A 17,721-nucleotide genomic window follows, 5' to 3' on the forward strand; every position below is an offset into this window, starting at 1 on the left:
ATACCCCTACAGGTTATCATCCATTACAGCCCCTGGGTGTGGCGTGGAGGACAGAATGGAGCCCATGGAGGCATGAGGTGGTGCTAACAAGGGGAACACGTGGGCATAAATGGGAGCGTGAACCAAGACAAAGGGAATGACCGTCCAGGGCACAGCACCATGGCAGACCCAGAACCTCCCATTGGCAGTCACTGCAGGCCAGAGTTATGACATGATGTTACTGTGAGTCATCGGGACTTTGATTTGTGGAGGCCTCATGGTGCTGAGGGAATGGGTCCCCTCAAGGTCCTTGAACCCAGGACTCACCGGAGGCTGCGATGGTCGGGGTCATAGTGTTCAGGCAGCAGCTGACCCAGGGTCCGGTAAATGACAACCAGGGCAACAGCAAACTGGCCAGGCTCATCGGGGTGTCTCCTCCGTCTGCTGGATGAGGTTTCCCTCTCAGCCCTGGGCTCTGGTTGTGCCGTGAGTGGGGTAGTCCTCCGGTTGGTCAGCCTCACCACGGGGCCTTCTGTAATTCCAGAACAGCGTGTAAAGACTCAGAACAGGCGTCTATGCCACCAAACAGCTTCTACACTCTTAAAGTTGGCAGATGGAACTCAACATGGGGCCTCCTCAGAAGCCACACATCAGAAGCCCATAGCCGAGTCAGCTCAAAGGTGTCATGTGACAGACAGGTGGGGGGGGGAATCTTCTTGCCACCCCCACTCACCCCCATCCTTTCTGGAGCCACTCAGAGCACTGCTGGGAGCTGACAGTGGGAGAAGGGCCTTCTGTACACAGGGGCTCTGTGCCTTGTGCTTTCTTACTTCATGCTAAACGGGGACGTGTTTTCAAGTGTATATGAGAGAGACCATGTGTACACCCCACACATAAGTAAATATTTGGGGTGCCCAAGCCTACAGTGTCTTGTCACTCACTGAAGCAGCCATGATCCTGGAGACCCTGGTGTGGGTCTGACTGTCTTGGCTCCTGGACTTGGTGGGGGAGAGGACAGAGAGAGAGATGTGGTCATGTTCCCTGGATCAAGATGTGGTAGGGATGGGACTCCTTCCTGCTTGAGTGAGGCTCCTAATAGCCGGCCTATCAGACCATATGCTGCCTGATGACCAGGGAGCGGGTCCTGTGCTGGCCAACCCTGGTATTTGAGCAGCTTATAGATTTAGTGCAATGAATACAATGCCACCCACAGGGCTATGGGGCACTGGGGAGTGGACAGTACGGGATTCCTCCCATGTAAATGTTCCATGGCAAACAGGGTTTCCCTGAGCCATGTCTCAGAAGCAGATAGGTGACAGTGTTACAGAGACAGAGTTCTCTTCTAGGTAACACTGCTAAGGGACAGACACATGTATACACATGTATACACATGTGAGAATAGTGTAGTTGTGCACAGTGTAGGCAATATACATAGGTGGATGCATGCACAGAATATTCACATACATATAAGCACACACATGGAATATATATACACACAGGACATAAACATACAAGCATATGGAATACACACACACATATATATATATAATTTATACATACACACCTGAAATATAAGCATGTATACATCCACACCAGAATATAAACACATGTATATGCACACCTAGAATATGCATATGTGTGTATACAAACATATATATTAGTATACATACATACTAAATATACAAACATATATGTACACTAATATATGCACATATACTCACATACTGAATACAAATGCACATTAACATATATACAAAAACATTTGAATATATACATATGTGAACACTAATATATGTACACACACAAACTGAATATATACATATATGAACACTAATATATGTACACACAAACTGAATATATATATGTATATATATATATATATATATGCACATATATATTGAATATATATGCAACATGCACCTCAGGAACATATACACCCATGTATACATTGAAAACATGCACACTTGCATGCAGGGAACAATCCTAGCTAATGCTCTTCAGCTCACACACAACCACAATCACTTCCTGGTCAGCTGTGAGCAAGCACGGAACCACATGTATGTGGAAGCTGCAACTGAATGATTTGGAAGATAGGGCCTGGACCAAGGTTGGTCCATCCATGAGACCCTCCCACAGTGTTTAATAAAGACACCTGAACATTGCTCAAGCCTGCTTGGTTCATGGCTCACTCAGGGCACACTTGGGACTCTTTCGAGGGTCACTCCATCCTGAAAGGAACAAGAGACATCTAGATGGCTTCACCTTTTTTCTCTGGTGGCTTGAAGGTGTCAGCTGGGAAGGACACGGAGGACTCCAGCTCCCTTGGGAGCTCTTCCTGAATGTCCTCAAACCTTGGCACCTGGGCACCCGTGAAGTTCAGCTTGTCGAAGATGTCAACTGCAAGAACTGGGGACAACCCCTTTACTCAGCCTCAATGTTAGAGCGTTTCTGAACCCACGGTTTTTTCAACAGCAACCATTGTCTCTGGGATGAAACCTACTGAGGGCCGCACAGGACGACGACATGGGGCAGAGTTTGACAATCTGGCTCTTTATGGTGGCCTGTCTTGCATGGCTCTGATGGGGTGGACTATGTGGGTCAAAGCTGGCCACAACAAGAGGGGTACTGCGCCAACCGGCCCTGTTCCACAGGCCATGTCATTCCCCTGCAGCCTCTCCAGGTAGTGAAACAGCCACAGCTGACTCTATGCAAGCTTGGCTGCACAGGCTTATACACTCAGCAGCATGAGCTTCCATTTTCTGTTTGTTCTCTGCCTCGTAAAAGCACCTAAAAACCCCCGATGTAACACCCAGTCAGGCTGTCCCTTAGCTGGTGCTGGCCATCACTACCCTGACAAAGAGGTAGAGTCACACCTTTATATGCCAGGGGCCTCCTCAAATCATCCTGCCTGTTTAAGACTCTCTGCTAGCAGCCAAGCATAGTGGTGCACACCTTTAACCCCAGCACTTGGGAGAAAGAGGCAGATGGACTCCTGAGTTATTTAGAGGAACCCTGTCTGGAATGGAGATTCCCAGGGACTTGGGGCCTTCTTGCCAGCTTTGTCCAAACAGGCTGGAGACTGCTTTTTACTAACTTGGGGCTTTCTCTACCTTGAAGGAATCAGGACTCCTAAACTCCCAACCCCAGAGCAGTGCGCACTAGTGTTTCAGGTAACATGGGCCATGGGGTCCTGACACCACTGATTGCTTAGGGAACACTTGTACCTACATCCCCACATGTCCCTCCTGCATATACTTTTATACATGGTGAATGGGAGAGGGGACATATTGACCCCAAGCAGGATGCACTGTGGGAAATCCCAAACCTGGGTGTCGAAAAAGGTCAGCTGGACTCTACAAAGACCCTAGGATGACACCTCCACAGAAAAGATGTCAGCAACTATGACATCAGATGGTAGATGCCTTTCGAATTGGGCGACTTCTCCCATTTTATAGACAAGAAGCCTAGGACTAGAGCTGCTGGCTCACTTTTCTACAGACTGCCTGGGCTGAGGCTGTGTCCCACCCACGTCACTGTTGGGGGTCTCGGCATCTGGGCAGCAGGCCAGGTGCCTGGCCCTCCCCCCAGGTCAGTCCATACTCATGTTGGCGGTGACGATGACGAAGGGCCTCAGATAGGTCCTCTTCACATTTCGTGCCACGTTGCTGAAGTATGCCTCGAAATGCCTCAGTAGCTGCGCTGCACCAGCCTCGCTTCGCTGGATCTGTTCCCACGATGCCTCTGTAGCTGGGGCCAGGAGGGCGCTGCCTGTATGGACGACATCCTGGACAGACAGACAGACAGACAGAGAAAGATGGTAATCAGTCTTGTGTTCTTAGACATCCTGGTCCTGAGGTAGAGGAAAATACCTTCTAGACAGCCATGAAGTGACCAGGACTGACCTGGACCAGGAAAGCAGGGCTTAGAGTTATTATCAGGGGCCAGAGACTCTGCCAGGAGGACGCCCTGCTGAGAGCCAGGCCAGGGGGACCTGGAGTGGGGGTTGGGGGTGGGGCTTTGCAGGGGGCATCAGTAGGAGGCTGAAGAGTTCATCACTAGGTTCTGACACTCTCAAACCCTTGGGCAAATGGGACGTAAGGTCCACATGCCTCAGTTTCCTTATCTGTCAAGTGCAAGGCTAAAATACACACCACTCAGAACACTAGGCCTACCGAAAAGTCCTTAACTGTAGCACTGCTGACATGGAGGCCGTGGCCTGCCCTTGCCTGGTCACACAACACTAAGAAAAGAATGGCTCAAACCCGAAGTGAAGGGTCACTCTCCTCTCACCTCATGAAAATTAGCCTCTCGGGTGGCTGCTAGGTCAAAGCCCTGCTGGCGGCTCTCATGCTGTAAGATGCGGGCCAGAAGCTGGTAGGCCGTGCGCACATCATTGCCAAAGAGGGTGCTGTTCCCCTGCGTGGCGTTCCTCAGAGCCTTTGCCAGCCGCAGGGACCGGTTCCCGTCCATTCTTGTCTCGTTGCGGTTCAGTTTCTCGTTCTGGAACAAAGGGGTAAAGGGCAACGTTGGCAAATGGATTTCACTTGTTTTGGGCCCTTGACGCCATTCAGAAATTCTCTACTTTTTAGTATTCTCCATAGTACTTCAAAGACCCCTAAACCCTGCTGGGTGTGGTGGTGCACAACTTTAATCCCAGCATTTGGGAGGCAGAGGCAAGTGGATCTCTGTGAGTTCGAGGCTAGCCTAGTCTACAGAGTGAGTTCTAGGACAGCCATGGCTACACAGAGAAACCCTGTCTTGGAAAAAAAGAAAGGGAGGGAGGGAGGGAGGGAGGGAGGGAGGGAGGGAGGGAGGGAGGGAGGGGAGAAAAAAGATCCCCAAACCCAGAAAGATCCTGAATTGGCAACAGTAACAAGGAAAGGGCAGGTACGAGGAAGTAAGATCTGAGTTTGGTGACAGTGAGACCTCCGTCTGCAGAACCAGACTCAGAGGGGACAGAAGAGCCACTTACTTGAGTCAGGGAAGAGGGCCTGGCCCCTGGCCTCTGAAGTCCTCACGTTGCTCCTTCCCTACCTGCCTCCAGATTCATGGCCTCTGGGGAGCCATACCTTATCCAAATACAGCCCCACCCCCATCACATCTCCTGGAGGCACCTCCCTGAGGCTGGGACCTACCAAGGCCTTGAGGTCCACAAAGGAGCCAGAGGTGCAGTTGAAGAGCTCTGGGGGAAGCCAGCCCTTCTCCCCGCTGCAGTGCCGGACTGCGTTACCTTGGGAACAGAAGCATGCTCAGACTGTGGGTCACTCCTAGTAAGGCCTCAAACCTATGCACGTACTTGGCCAACCCATGTACTGAGCACAGAGGAGGATCCAAATTGGCGGGGGTGGGGGTGGGGGGAGTGCTATGCCAGTCAAGTTCACAGCCCCGGGACACGTGTTCTCATCCTCCCGTGCCATGCCGAAACCACCTCTAAGCTGCCCTGACAGTCAAAGCAGGCCCCCTGGGTTCCCAGCAATACAAACAACCGTATGGGCATGCACGAGTCTGGGAGCCAGTGAGCCAGTGCTGAAGATACCCACACAGGTCTACTGAAGACAGCACAGACTCCACTACCTGCCATTTTACAGAGAATAAATGATATAACAATAGGCGACTTGGTGACTTGTCAAGGCCCTAGGCGGGGAGTGGCAAAGCCCCAGTATCCAGGTGGAAAGAGATGAAGAGTCACGGGCCATTTTCACCTGTTAAGCTCTGCCTCTTGCTACTGAGGGAAAAGCATATCCTTTCTCCAAATACATTCCTTAATGACATTTTAAAATTAAACTGAGCGTGTATGGGTGTTTTGTCGGTCAGCATGTATATCTGCGCATAACCAACACATGTGTGCCTGGTGCACAGAGAGGCCAGAAGAGACCTTCAAATCCCCTGGGACAGGAGTTGCAGGTAGTTGTGAGCTACCGCATGAGTTCCGGGAATTGAACCCTGGTCCTCTAAAAGAGAAGCCAGTACTCTTAAGCATGGAGCTACCTCTTTAGCCTGTGACATTGTTTCAATGATACTTAAATGCTCTGATACCCAGGCCACCTGCCCAGAAAACGTCTGGTTTCCTAATCCCAAGGACAATCCCGGCACAGGACTTACCCACGGATCCTTTGGGGCATGGCACCGCTGCTGGCTGCCCAAATTTCGTCTGTGGCCACCAGATGCCAGCCTCAAATGCTCTGGGACACCCATTGTAGATCACTGAGGACAGAGGAGGAAGTCACTCAGCTCAGCTGCACACACGTCCTACATTCCACCCACAAGAGGCTCCTGACAAGAGTGACCCTCCCAACACCTTCCAGTCACCATGCACATTAGAACAGGCTCTGGCCCAGAGCCTCATGCAGAGCAGCTTTCCAGAAGGGCAAGAGGACTCAGCATAAAGGCTACCAGGACTGTCCAAGCCCCAGAGATGTGCAGGAACCTATGTGCACATGCTTATGCCTACATGTAAAATATGCCATGTCTCTTCTGCAGTGTGACCAGAAAGGGTTCAAGGGACAACCAATAATAGACCTTCACAGCCGAGCGAGGTGACCTCCGCGAAAGGATTATCACAGCGGTTGCACTGACGGCCGATGACACCAGGCTTGCAGGCACACTGCCCAGTGTCCATGTCGCAGGCACGGCTGTGGGAGCCGTGGGGGAAACAGTCACAGGGAAGGCAAGCATCCTGGGCTGGGGGCTTGTAGTAATTCTCCTGCAAAAGTCACAGGTGGGGCGGGTGAAAGTTCCTGCGGTTGAGGGGGGTGGGGCTCCCCACAGCGGCAGCTAAGCACACTTGGCTGTGAGACCAGGTGTCACCCTGCTGTACACACATTGGTGTCTGGGCACCAAGACAGGGTATAGCTTGTGTATATGTGTGCATGGGGGATGCTGGGAATCATATATAAGGCCTGGGCTCTGCCCTGTGAACCATATCCCTTGCCCTCCAGACTTGAAAAGCTTTGTCATCACTGGGTACCAATTTGTTTGCAAAAGGCCAAGACAGCAGCTGACTTGGAAAACCAAGGCTGATGATGTCAGAGATGTAGCGACCTGCATAGAAATGGCTTGGTCTGGTGTTCCTCACTGGATGTGGGGCTGCAGGAAGACCACAGTGGCTTCCAGATCCCATGGTGGGGCAGTCTGAGCCATGTTAGATAAAAAAAGCCCTGTGGTGTTCACAGAACACAAGTGAGAAGCCCCACATTTGTTTATTTGTTCTGGTTTCTCTGTGTATCTCTGGCTGTCCTAAACTTCCTCCGTAGACCAGGTTGGCCTCAAACTCAAGAGATCCGCCCTGCCTCTGCTGACAGAGTGCTGGGATTAAAGCCATGTACCACCGCCTGGCATGATCCAACATCTATATGCATGCATGTGTGTGTGTGTGTGTGTGTGTAAGTGTGTGACTGTATACAGGTAGGAATACACACTGATGTGTGTGCTTAGATAGGGGGTGCATGTGAATACAGGTGGACATGTGTATGAAAGTGTATGATACCCTTACAGGTGCATCTGTCCATGTATGTAGACTCATGTCTGTATGTAGGACTGGGCATGCATGGCCAGCTTGCCAGGCTCAAGCCTGGGGTGGGTGGGGACAGGCTGGTGGCATCTCACCTTGCACTGGCATTGGCCATTGGTCTTGTTGCAGTCGGGATCAAAGCCTTGGCTGACAGCACAGTGACAGGGGCCACACACCGGGTTCCCCCACCAGCCTTTGGGGCACGGAAGGTCGACTCTGATGGGAAAACAAGGTGACAGATGAAGGGCACTTACGAGTTTTGTGCCCTCATCACTACTACTTTCAGGTGCCACAAACCCAGCCAGGCTCTATGTACAAAAATGCTGTTAATCATAATGTCTTTCTCTATGTTTTCATTTAGCTTGAAAACACACGTAAAAAGACCACCGATGGCCTCAGGTTACACAGACAGAAGGGACAGGGAGGAAATGGCATCTGTGTGTATACTTCTCTGTAGGAGAGGAGGCAGGAGAGGTGGGGACAAAGGCCGAGAGGGCCACAAGGCAGAGCCACGGGGGTCTCTTACTTGTTCTCACAGTACTGCCCATAGTGGCCGGGTCCGCACTCGCAGGAGTAGCCTCGAGGAGTGTTGGGGGAGCGCACACAGGCTGCCACGTGCTTGCAGGGGTTCAGGAGACACGCATCCACACACTTTTTTCCAAAGTACCCTGTGGAGACAGGACCAGGATCACCTCCACGTTAATGTTTCTCCTGCATCCCACGCTTCCTGAAGCCGACAGTTCCCGCCACTCAGCAGAAGGGAGTGGGCAGTAGCCTTGCCTCCAGATCACAGGAGACAGACTGGAGAAAACATGGAGGATAACCTGCCCAGGCCAGGGGAGGGCTAGATGGAGGGGTGTGGGTCGTGGTCACTCCAGAGACGTGGGAAGTGGGAGCTATCAGTGTACTCACGACTCTCCCCACATTCTCAGTTCTCCCCAAGCCACCAAAGATGACCAGTGATGGTGTGGCCTGGGGAGCACGGAGACAGTGAGTCTGTTTCTAGTAGAAAGCCGCTCGGCCTTCTGAGGGGAGCAGGGAGGCTGAAAGAAGGTCGACCTCTGTAGCCCAGGCTAGCTTAAAAATTACTATGCAGCCCAAGTTGGCTTCAAACATGCAGCAATTTTCCCCGCCATGGCCTCCCAAGCGCTAGTTAGGCACTATGGGCATTTTATAGGGACACCATGTCTGAAGTGAAGGTCCCTACCTCTGTCACAGATGCAGGAGTAGCTGTCCCATGTGTCACGGCAGTGGCTATGGGGAGGGCAGGGGCTTGAGGCACATGGGTCCTCCACGTCACAGCCGTCCTTCACCCTGACCTTGAGGGCGTCATTCATGTTCAGGGTGGCAATGTTGGTGGACGTCTCTCCCATCCTCACTCCCTGCATGTAAACAGTGGGAGGCAGCCAGACTCAGTCCCAGAGTGGCAGAACTGGAGGGCTGCCCACTCTGCAGAGGGTAAAGGGAGGTTAAGAGAGCCCCAAATTCTCTCCCAGTCAGAGCGGCTCTTATCCCCCACAGCTTGGAGGCTAGAAATATGGACAATGTTGGGTCGTGCAGCATGGCTAGCAGCGAAGGAACGTGTGACTTGTGCCCACCGCAGGGGGCTGTGAGTGGGACTGTGATTAGATGCTCCTTCAGCTGTGCTACACCTGTGCGGACATGACGCTAGATCAGGTAGCTATGGCAGAAGTAAGAGGCTGAAGGCTTGGGATGTGGGGAGGGGTGGTTGGGAGTGGAGTTGGATCCTTGGCATGGGGTGGGGGTGGGGGGTCTGTGAGGGAAGGTGAGTGTGAGCAGTACACATGAGTTAAGAGTCTGGGATGCCTACAAGATGGACCATTACATTGTTAAGGACTAACTGAAAAAGCCATACCGACTATAGTGACGGAGGCCTGAGCCAGCCAGTAAAGATGTCGTTCCAAGCCCACCATACCTGCATACAGCCTCGGAAACCATGGCGGACAGAGACCTTGTCCTCGGTCACACCTCCGATGACAATAGTCCGCATCTTCAACCCAGGAAGCTGATTCCCAATCTGCACTGTGCTCTACATGGAGAGAGGGGGGTGGGGGTGGGGTCTCTGGGCACACCTTCCCAATGGGAAAAACATACTGAAGATCTCAAGCAGACGAACACGCACCACCTCCTTAGAGCCTCCCAAAGGAAGGCTGACCTTCACACTTGGCTGATGGAAGGCAGATTGACTATATGTGGCACAGTAGGCACAGGATCCAGGGGGTCAGTGGGAAAGGCATGGGTACTCATGCACCGTACTCGGCATAGAACCAAGAGCCGTGCTGAGAGAAGGGGCTTGGGTAAGCAGGAGGCAGGCAGGGAGTGAAGACCATGCATTCCCCATGATGGGAATCTGGGTCCCAGCTGGCTCCTAGCCCCGGCAGGGGGCCTCCATACTCAACAGCTATGCACTCTCAGAATGTAGTATAAGCCAGACTGAGACTCTTGAGTCTGCAGTCCCTCCGTATGTGGGCATCTTCGGACACGTGCCATGCTCTCTGGCTGGGAATCGCAGAAACCAGTCTGGTTCAGTGAGCATTCTGAGAGTACCATCTAGAGACAGCTGCCCCATGGGTCAGAGGTGTGTCTGTGTCATCCAGCCCCTCTGGGTCCTGGGTCTTATCCAGCTTTATTCACTATACCCATTTCTGGGAAAAGTGCATTGGTACCTGTGCCTGGGTAGAGGCCCGGGGCTGAGCAATAAGATGCTACCAAAAGCAATTTCACCAAGAGAAAAGCCCTACAAAGGGATCCACAGCACCACGATGAGAGACCCAGGTAGGCAGGGCCCAACTCTAGACTACAGAAGTCTCCCCATCCTCATTCATGGAATGGGAACTCTAAACCCAGTTATGTTGACCAAACCCACAAGGTCCCTGTAGGTCCTGGCACAGTGTCATTGTGCTTCCCCACGGGCTGAGGAAGGGACTATTCCAAAGAGGGTCTAGGCACATGCTCACCTGGTCCATCCCATAGTCCAAGGTCATGACTGCCAGGTATTTGATGTCCTTGCCCTCCTTGGCACTCCTCAGTTCTATGAGCAGGTGATGCCACCCCCCGTCAGTTATCCGGGACTTGGACAGCTGCATGGATGCCACGTCAGAGGGGCCGTAGGAGACCTCAAAGCGGATGTAGCTGTTGAGAATCTGTAGGGCAGAGAGAGCCGCACCGACTGACTGGTGTCATAGCAGGACAGTGCAGTACAGTGCTACAGTTACGGTGACATGGAAAACGGCCTGCAGACAATTACAAAGCCATGCAGACAGACTTAGGACGTGGTAACCAGAGTGAAAAAAAATGGATTTTTAAAATAAAGAGCCAGGCATGATGGTGCACACCTGTAGTCCCAGAACTTGGGGGTAGGGGGCAGGGGCAGCAAGGATGAGCCTGAGTTTTGGGTCAGCTTGTTATAAATAGCAAGTTTTGGGCCAGCCTGGGCTACCACAGTGAGACTACCCCAAAAGAGAAAGGAAAAACAAACCAAAAACAAACCAAAAAAGTAAAAAACAAAACAAAACAAACAAACAAAACAAAGAAAGACAGAGATTTGGCTGGGGACATATCTCGGTGGTAAATTACTTGCCTGGCAGTATAAGGCCCCAGCTTTAGCAACACATACACACACACACACACACACACACACACACACACACACAAAGGGGTTGGGAATTAAATACAATACCAGTTTGTGAAGACCTAATCTTGTTTAACAACATACATGTAAATCTAGAGTATTGCACTTAGCCTATAACAGAATTTTAAATGAATGCAGTTAAGGCCAGGCACCATGGTGCATGCTTTTAGTCCCAGCACTCAGAGACAGAGGCAGATCTTCATAAGTTTGAGGCCAGCCTGGTCTAAACAGTGAATTCCAGGCAAGCCAAGATGAAACAAAACAAAACAAAACAAAACAATCAATCAAACAAACAAAAATCAAACCAAACCAAAATCGAAAACAACAAGAAAAAAAAAAAATAAAGAAGAAAGGAAGGAGAGAAATGAATGCAGCCAGGGCTGATAAGATGGCTCAGGAGGGAAAGGGGCTTGCTGCCAAGCCCAATGACCTGACTTAGAATCCTGGGATGCACAGGATGGAAAGAGAGAACTGACCCCCACAAGCTGTCCTCTGGGTCACACATACACACATATAGTTAAATGAATAGATACATAAATGTAAATTTTTAAATGAGTGCAGCTGGGACAATGCCTAGGTATTTCTTTAACTTGACAGGATATTGGGTGAGTTGGACCATCCTCCTCCTGTGAGGTGGGACATCTGTGTGAAGCTCTAAGTGACACTGCAAGAGTTGCAGGGACAAAGGCCAAGGGGAAGGAACTCTGGTTTCCCCCAGGGCTACCATCTGGTTCTGAAGACTCAAACTTCAGCAATTGCTGAAGAGTGTCCTGCAGGCCCATGGGATAAGGACCACAATCCCAATCCCAGCAAGGCTGGATGGGCCAGCATCTTCAAGCAAGGCTGGATGGGCCAGCATCTTCAAGGCTTTGCGCTGGGACAACAAAAGGCTATGATTCTTGTAGTAAACAAGAATCAGCAGATCTTGGAGGAACAGATGCATGGCTTTGACTCTCTCAAGTCTGTGACTACACCTTTAATCCCAGCTCACAGGAGGCAGAGGCAGGTGGGTCTCTGAGTTTAAGACCAGCCTGGTAGAAAATGTGAGTTCCAGGACAGCTAGGGCTACACTGAGAAGCTGTCTCAAAAAAAAAACAAACAAAACAAAACAAACAAACAAAAAAAAAAACAAAAAGGATGGACAGAAACCCTATAGGAAGAAGCGCTGGTACAACTATATCAGCAGACAGAGCAACTTTAAGGCAAGCACCATCACCAGAAAGGGCACATGATGACCATAGCCAGTTAGCCAGAAAAGAAAGGAAGCTGATTGTCGAAGTTCAGAATCAAATTGCCACCATGGCAAACAGCAAATATGACAATGGCATAGGGTTTTTAGAGGCTTTTGGTTTTTTGGTTTTCTGGTTTGTTTTGGTTTGTTTGTGTGTGTGTGTGTGTGTGTGTGTGTGTGTGTGTGTGTGTGTGTGTGTGTTTGTTTTTGAGACAGGGTCTACACAGCCCAGACTGGCTTCCAACTTCCTAAGTAAGCCCAGGGTGGCCTTGAGTTTCAAATCCTTCAGTTTCTACTTCCTAAAATCTGGGATTACATTCCACCTGATTTATGCAATGTTTAGTGTGTAGCCCAGGGCCTTGTATGCACAAGGCAGGCAATCTACCCACTGAGCTACACCACCAGCCCCTGACACGGTCTGGGCCTGTGTCACCACAATCAGTGCCACGGTCTCAACACATGTGGCTCTCCTTGCTTAACGACAGCAGAGAACACATTCTTTTCAAGTCCACACAGAATATTGACGAAGGCTGGTTGGATCCAGGCTTTAAAGCAAGTCTCGACACATTTCCAAGGGCTTAAACTCAGGGGGCCCAAGTTGTGTGGCCTCTAACCATTAGAAACAATATCAAAGGTTTCAATACAAAGTGTCTCATGCTGGTTAACTCAAGGTACTCCACAGGCCTCAGGAGAAACCCTGACAGAAAGGACTAATGTCAATACCGATGCATCTTGACTTTGGTCTCCGCCACTAGCTGATTTTGGAAGGTAATTTTCACCATTTTACATATTGCTTCCTTTGCCTCACACAAGTTTCCTGGGCTATTCTCTCTCACTGGCCTTGCTGGCAAACCCCTCAAAAAAAAGAGATCAACAAGGAAGTTGAAAATGGCATGTGTCTGCAACAAAAGGAGAGGCTGTGAATAAACCCCAGGACAGGGACAGGAGCAGCCACCCATCGTGTACTTCTACTCGATTCAAGACAGATGTCAACAACAGTATGGTTATTCTGCTCGATGATATAGCTGGATCTGGGCTGCCTGACAGCAATTAGCTAACTTGTCCAGGCTTTGGCCTGACACGGGATGGGGACATTCAAACTGCTGCATCACAGCACTCTCTTGGCAGTCAGGACACCACAAGCTGAACATGTCACACAAACCCTACCCCCACCCCCAATTCCTGTTAGAGCAGCCTCTGCGAACCATAACAAGGTGGCCCCTTGGGTTGCTCATGAGGTCTACAGGACCCCTTAAAGCCCTCCTTGGTGTATCCAGTCTTTAATTCTGTGGCTACCAGAGTTAGTCAGGGCTAACCTTGCTGAACAGAGCCTTTTTCCCTCCAGGTACACTAATGACAGCTTGTAGGCGCCCGTCATCACCTGAATGAAAACGGCCAATTTAATATGTTCCGACAGAGCAACACCCACAGAGAAATAGCATCCCCAGGCAGGGCGGTGCTTCCAAGTTCAGGCCAAAGTGAGCTTCTGGCCAGCCGGGAACCTTGTGAAATTACAGCTAATGAGGAAAGAATTTGCCATGCACACCAACAACCCCCAACCTCTGGGGCTGTGACCTCAGGTAAGTGGGCAGGCACAGGCTAGAGGCTGGCTTCTGTCTGGGCTGATGGCCCCACCCTCCAGCCAATGCAAACAAATCTATCCAAGGGCCCTGTGACCTCTGGCAGCGAGCTGGAAGAAGGGAGGGCTCTGGGCATCCCTGACTCCTCCCACTCTCTGAGCTCTGCTGAGGGGTTCTCTGGCTGACTCAGGATCCATGGGGCCTAGGTTACACGAGCCTCTAGCTTCAATTTGCCTCACGTGAAATGGGAGCTTGGTACAGACACTCCTTAGGGTCCACCTCTCCTCTGACTATCTCCGACTCCACTCCAGCTGCCTGACTGGGATGAAGAACAAGAATCCAGGGCCCAGGAAGTAGAAGAAACAAGCTATGGCTTTATGAGGACATGGGGACAGCAGGGGCCATGGGAATTCCAGGAGCCACTACCCTTAAAGCTTGGGTCAGACCTCATTCCTCGGGAAGGGAAGAGACAGATATCCAGTAGAGGCTGTGCTGAAGGGGAGGAGGGAGAAGGAGACAGAGGATGACCTATGGGGAAGGAAGTCTACGGGCACCAGGGCTTGTTACATGCACTCACATACATACGGACACACAGAGAGATGCATGCACTCATGCATAAACATACATACACATGAGCACACAAACACAAACATACATACACATATGGGCACGCATGCACTCACAGACATATACACAAACGTGCACACAAACATAAATACACGGTCACGAACACATGCAAACACAGACACGTGCATAAAGACATGCCCAGTTATACACACAGATGCACGCGCACACATGCTCAGACACATTCACATACGTAGGCAGACACGAGCACACAGAGAGACATAGGCACACATGCATGTGCTTACATATACAATCTTTGGAAAAGCCTGAAAGAAAGAAAGACATACTTAGTTACTAGTTCCTCCAGATTTGAGCCCAAATCCTTGCTAGGGCATGATTCCTCTAAGTGACCATTGACAGTGACCTCTGGGCCTCCTGACTACTGCGAGTGTTAACTCCAAGGAAAGCCAAAACTGGAGAATTCTGACCCTGCCCAGGAATTATGGGCCATGGTTTATACAAGAAAATCTGTCTGGTCAGTGCCAATGTCAGAGATACAAGGGCAGAGTTGGGGGCTCAGTGGGACCTCCTGGTCAAGTACGGATTCCCAGACAGAGGGCTCATCCGGAACCTCGGAACCTCGGAGCCTTGGATAAGGGCTCTCTCTACTGTACAGACAGTGGAGGGCTGGAAAGTGAGGGTAGCTCAGTGAGACAGCCCTGGGTGATCCCCACAAAGGAGTAGCATCCCTTGCTACCTCTGGCTCCAACGACCTAGCAGAAACCATCTGTCATGTAAGAGATATGCGAACGTGTGAATGCGGTGCATTAAAACCACTTCCAGAAATGTCCGGGTACTCTGACCTAAAGTTCCAAACAAGCCGAATGGTTAGAGGTAAATATAAAGAAAACACACACGTGGCATGAAGTGACGGGGTCCTCAAGATCCCTCGAGGCAGGGACCCGGGGTATGGCAGCATGTAGGTTTAATATGGGGGTGAGAACTTGCACTTTGCACTGATGGAAGCTCACGCCCCAAATCTGCTGCAGCCCTTTGCCTTCGCCCTGAAAGGCTGTGAATCAAGCCAGGAAAAAAAAAACAAAAAAAAACCAAAAAAACAAAAACAAAAACAAAAACCAGCCAAATTCCAGGCAGGCAGACCAGAGCTTCTGTCTAGGGCAAGTTACACAGACCCAGCAGCTCTGAGGTTCTATGCTCCATTCTGTGACTGTAGTGAAGGCAAGTGGGTGCTGGAAAGGAAGTCCACAGGAGCCCATAGTTATGCACGAACTCTGCACTACCCCTATCCTGAACGGCACAATGGCACTGCACCTTGGGTCACCCATATTTCCCTCTGCGTTCTCTCTGCCCACTATAGGGCAAGCGTAGGAGCGGGGAGATGAGTAGCGGATGCCCTTCCCAGGCAGCCTGGGAAACCCCCGCTGTCTGGTTCTCCTTCTAGAGCACTTGTCTGCTCTGCAGGTGCCTGTGTGTTTCGAAGACACACTCACCTGGAGATGGAGCCTGGAAGACGTGCCAGCTGTGGCTTCCATCAGCACACCATCCTCCTTCCGGGTCCGGAACATGAGCCCCAGGTACCAAGGCACAGAGATGGTGATGTCAAGGTCACTCCACAACACGACGCTCTCACCAGTGAAGCGCTGAGGGTGTGGCATAGCTGCAGAAACAGACCAGGGCCTCAGGCACCTCCCAAAATTAGGCAGAGAGCATCTTCTCGGCTGCCAGCCAGGTGAAGCCCTTCTTCACTTTGCCTTTCATTCTAACCCACATGCTAGCTTCAGACTTGTATATGTGTTCAGTACCACCCTAAGAACCCATCAACGGACTCTGTAAATGCCCACCTTGGTTTCTGTACAGCTCACTGGGTGAAGAAGCCCCTGAGTGTTACCAGACACATCCAAAAGTGTGGGAAAGTTTAGGGAGCCCACCCTCTAAATGAGATGACAGTCAACAAGTGGTACTGTGGCACTTGGGACATGGAGCAGGTTCAGCTTTTGGGAGGGTGGGTGGGTGGCACCATTCCCTAGGCAGGGGATCATGGCTTATTTAAGACTGAAGACAGAGTGGGGCTCTAGCATGAATGCATGCATTGCTCTCTGCTCTTAATTATGGTGATTATGTGATGTCACCATTCTGTCCTAAGCTCTGCTACTGTGGCATCTCTGTCACGTTACAAAAGACTTACTGTGATCTGGAATCGTGAGCCAAATAAACCCTTTCTCTCTTTTTCTCATAGTTTCTTTTTTTTTATTTATTATTTATACAGTGTTCTTCTGCCTGCATGTGTGCATGCATGCCAGAAGAAGGCACCAGATCTCATTAGAGATGGTTGTGAGCCACCATGTGGTTGCTGGAAATTGAACTCAGGACCTCTGAAAGAGCAGCCATTGCTCTTAACCTCTGAGCCATTTCTCCAGCCCCTCATCATGGTGTTTTAACATCACTCGGCAACAGGGAAGAAATAAGACACCACTCAAACCCGGCAGCATCTCCGAGTGATGGGCAGGCGGTCGTCTTTCATGCTCATCACTAGGCCCAATCAGCAGCAGCTGTCAGGAAAGACACCCTAGAACTCCACAGGGCTCAGGTGTGTCCACAGCCACCTTGCTCTTCTGACCTTCATGGCTACCTGCCTTTATATCCTATGGAGCTGACCCCAGGTCCTGGACCTCTCTCCCAGCCTCTCCCAGTCTGCTGGGTGTTCCCCCTCCCATCTGGCAGTCTAGGGAAGAATGGACAAAACCTTACCTTGTTCACAGTTCTTTCCACCAAAGCGGAGCGGGCACTCACATAAGTACGTGTTCCACCTGTTCACACAGGTGCCCCCGTTCTGGCATGAGGTCCCATCGCAGAAGTTCCTCTGAGAAGCACAGCCTATGGGGCATAAGGTGTAGCCTGGTTTTGATTGGAAGATCTCAGGCGGTTCTCACCCTTAAGGACCTTCACCATCCCCCATACTGACCCATGCATGAATGCAATCAGCTGGAGACGGCTAGCCGGGAACCTGCTGGCCATGGTGAGAACCCCAGCCTGGAGTGTGTGGCTCTCTACCCATTCCCACGAGGCCCTCACCCACGGGTAGGCACATTTCAAGAACTCTCTGGGAAGTAGAAAGAGCCCTTCTATCCCTGGAGTGACCACAAATGTCCAGTGGGTACCATGCTTGTTCTAAACACCCAGGGGC

The 17,721-nt window shown here is 50.9% G+C and overlaps 1 protein-coding gene across 6 annotated transcripts in view; it reads right to left on the minus strand.

Moving 5' to 3' along the window:
• Positions 1–17,721, minus strand: part of Celsr1 (cadherin, EGF LAG seven-pass G-type receptor 1) — a 135,466-nt gene that overhangs the window by 23,059 nt on the left and 94,686 nt on the right. For all 6 annotated transcript variants that reach the window (NM_009886.2, XM_030248310.1, XM_006520380.2 and 3 more), the window contains exons 8-21: positions 17,286–17,411; positions 16,028–16,194; positions 10,468–10,653; positions 9,426–9,539; positions 8,697–8,871; positions 8,016–8,157; positions 7,585–7,705; positions 6,499–6,682; positions 6,082–6,183; positions 5,115–5,209; positions 4,270–4,479; positions 3,580–3,763; positions 2,242–2,385; positions 307–511 (exon numbers count right to left, since the gene is read on the minus strand). In NM_009886.2, coding sequence (NP_034016.2) covers positions 307–511; positions 2,242–2,385; positions 3,580–3,763; positions 4,270–4,479; positions 5,115–5,209; positions 6,082–6,183; positions 6,499–6,682; positions 7,585–7,705; positions 8,016–8,157; positions 8,697–8,871; positions 9,426–9,539; positions 10,468–10,653; positions 16,028–16,194; positions 17,286–17,411 — 2,155 coding nt within the window. The remainder of the gene's footprint in view (positions 1–306; positions 512–2,241; positions 2,386–3,579; positions 3,764–4,269; positions 4,480–5,114; positions 5,210–6,081; positions 6,184–6,498; positions 6,683–7,584; positions 7,706–8,015; positions 8,158–8,696; positions 8,872–9,425; positions 9,540–10,467; positions 10,654–16,027; positions 16,195–17,285; positions 17,412–17,721) is intronic.

The sequence above is a fragment of the Mus musculus genome, chromosome 15 (genome assembly GCF_000001635.26).
Source record: "Mus musculus strain C57BL/6J chromosome 15, GRCm38.p6 C57BL/6J".
Lineage (NCBI taxonomy): Eukaryota > Metazoa > Chordata > Mammalia > Rodentia > Muridae > Mus > Mus musculus.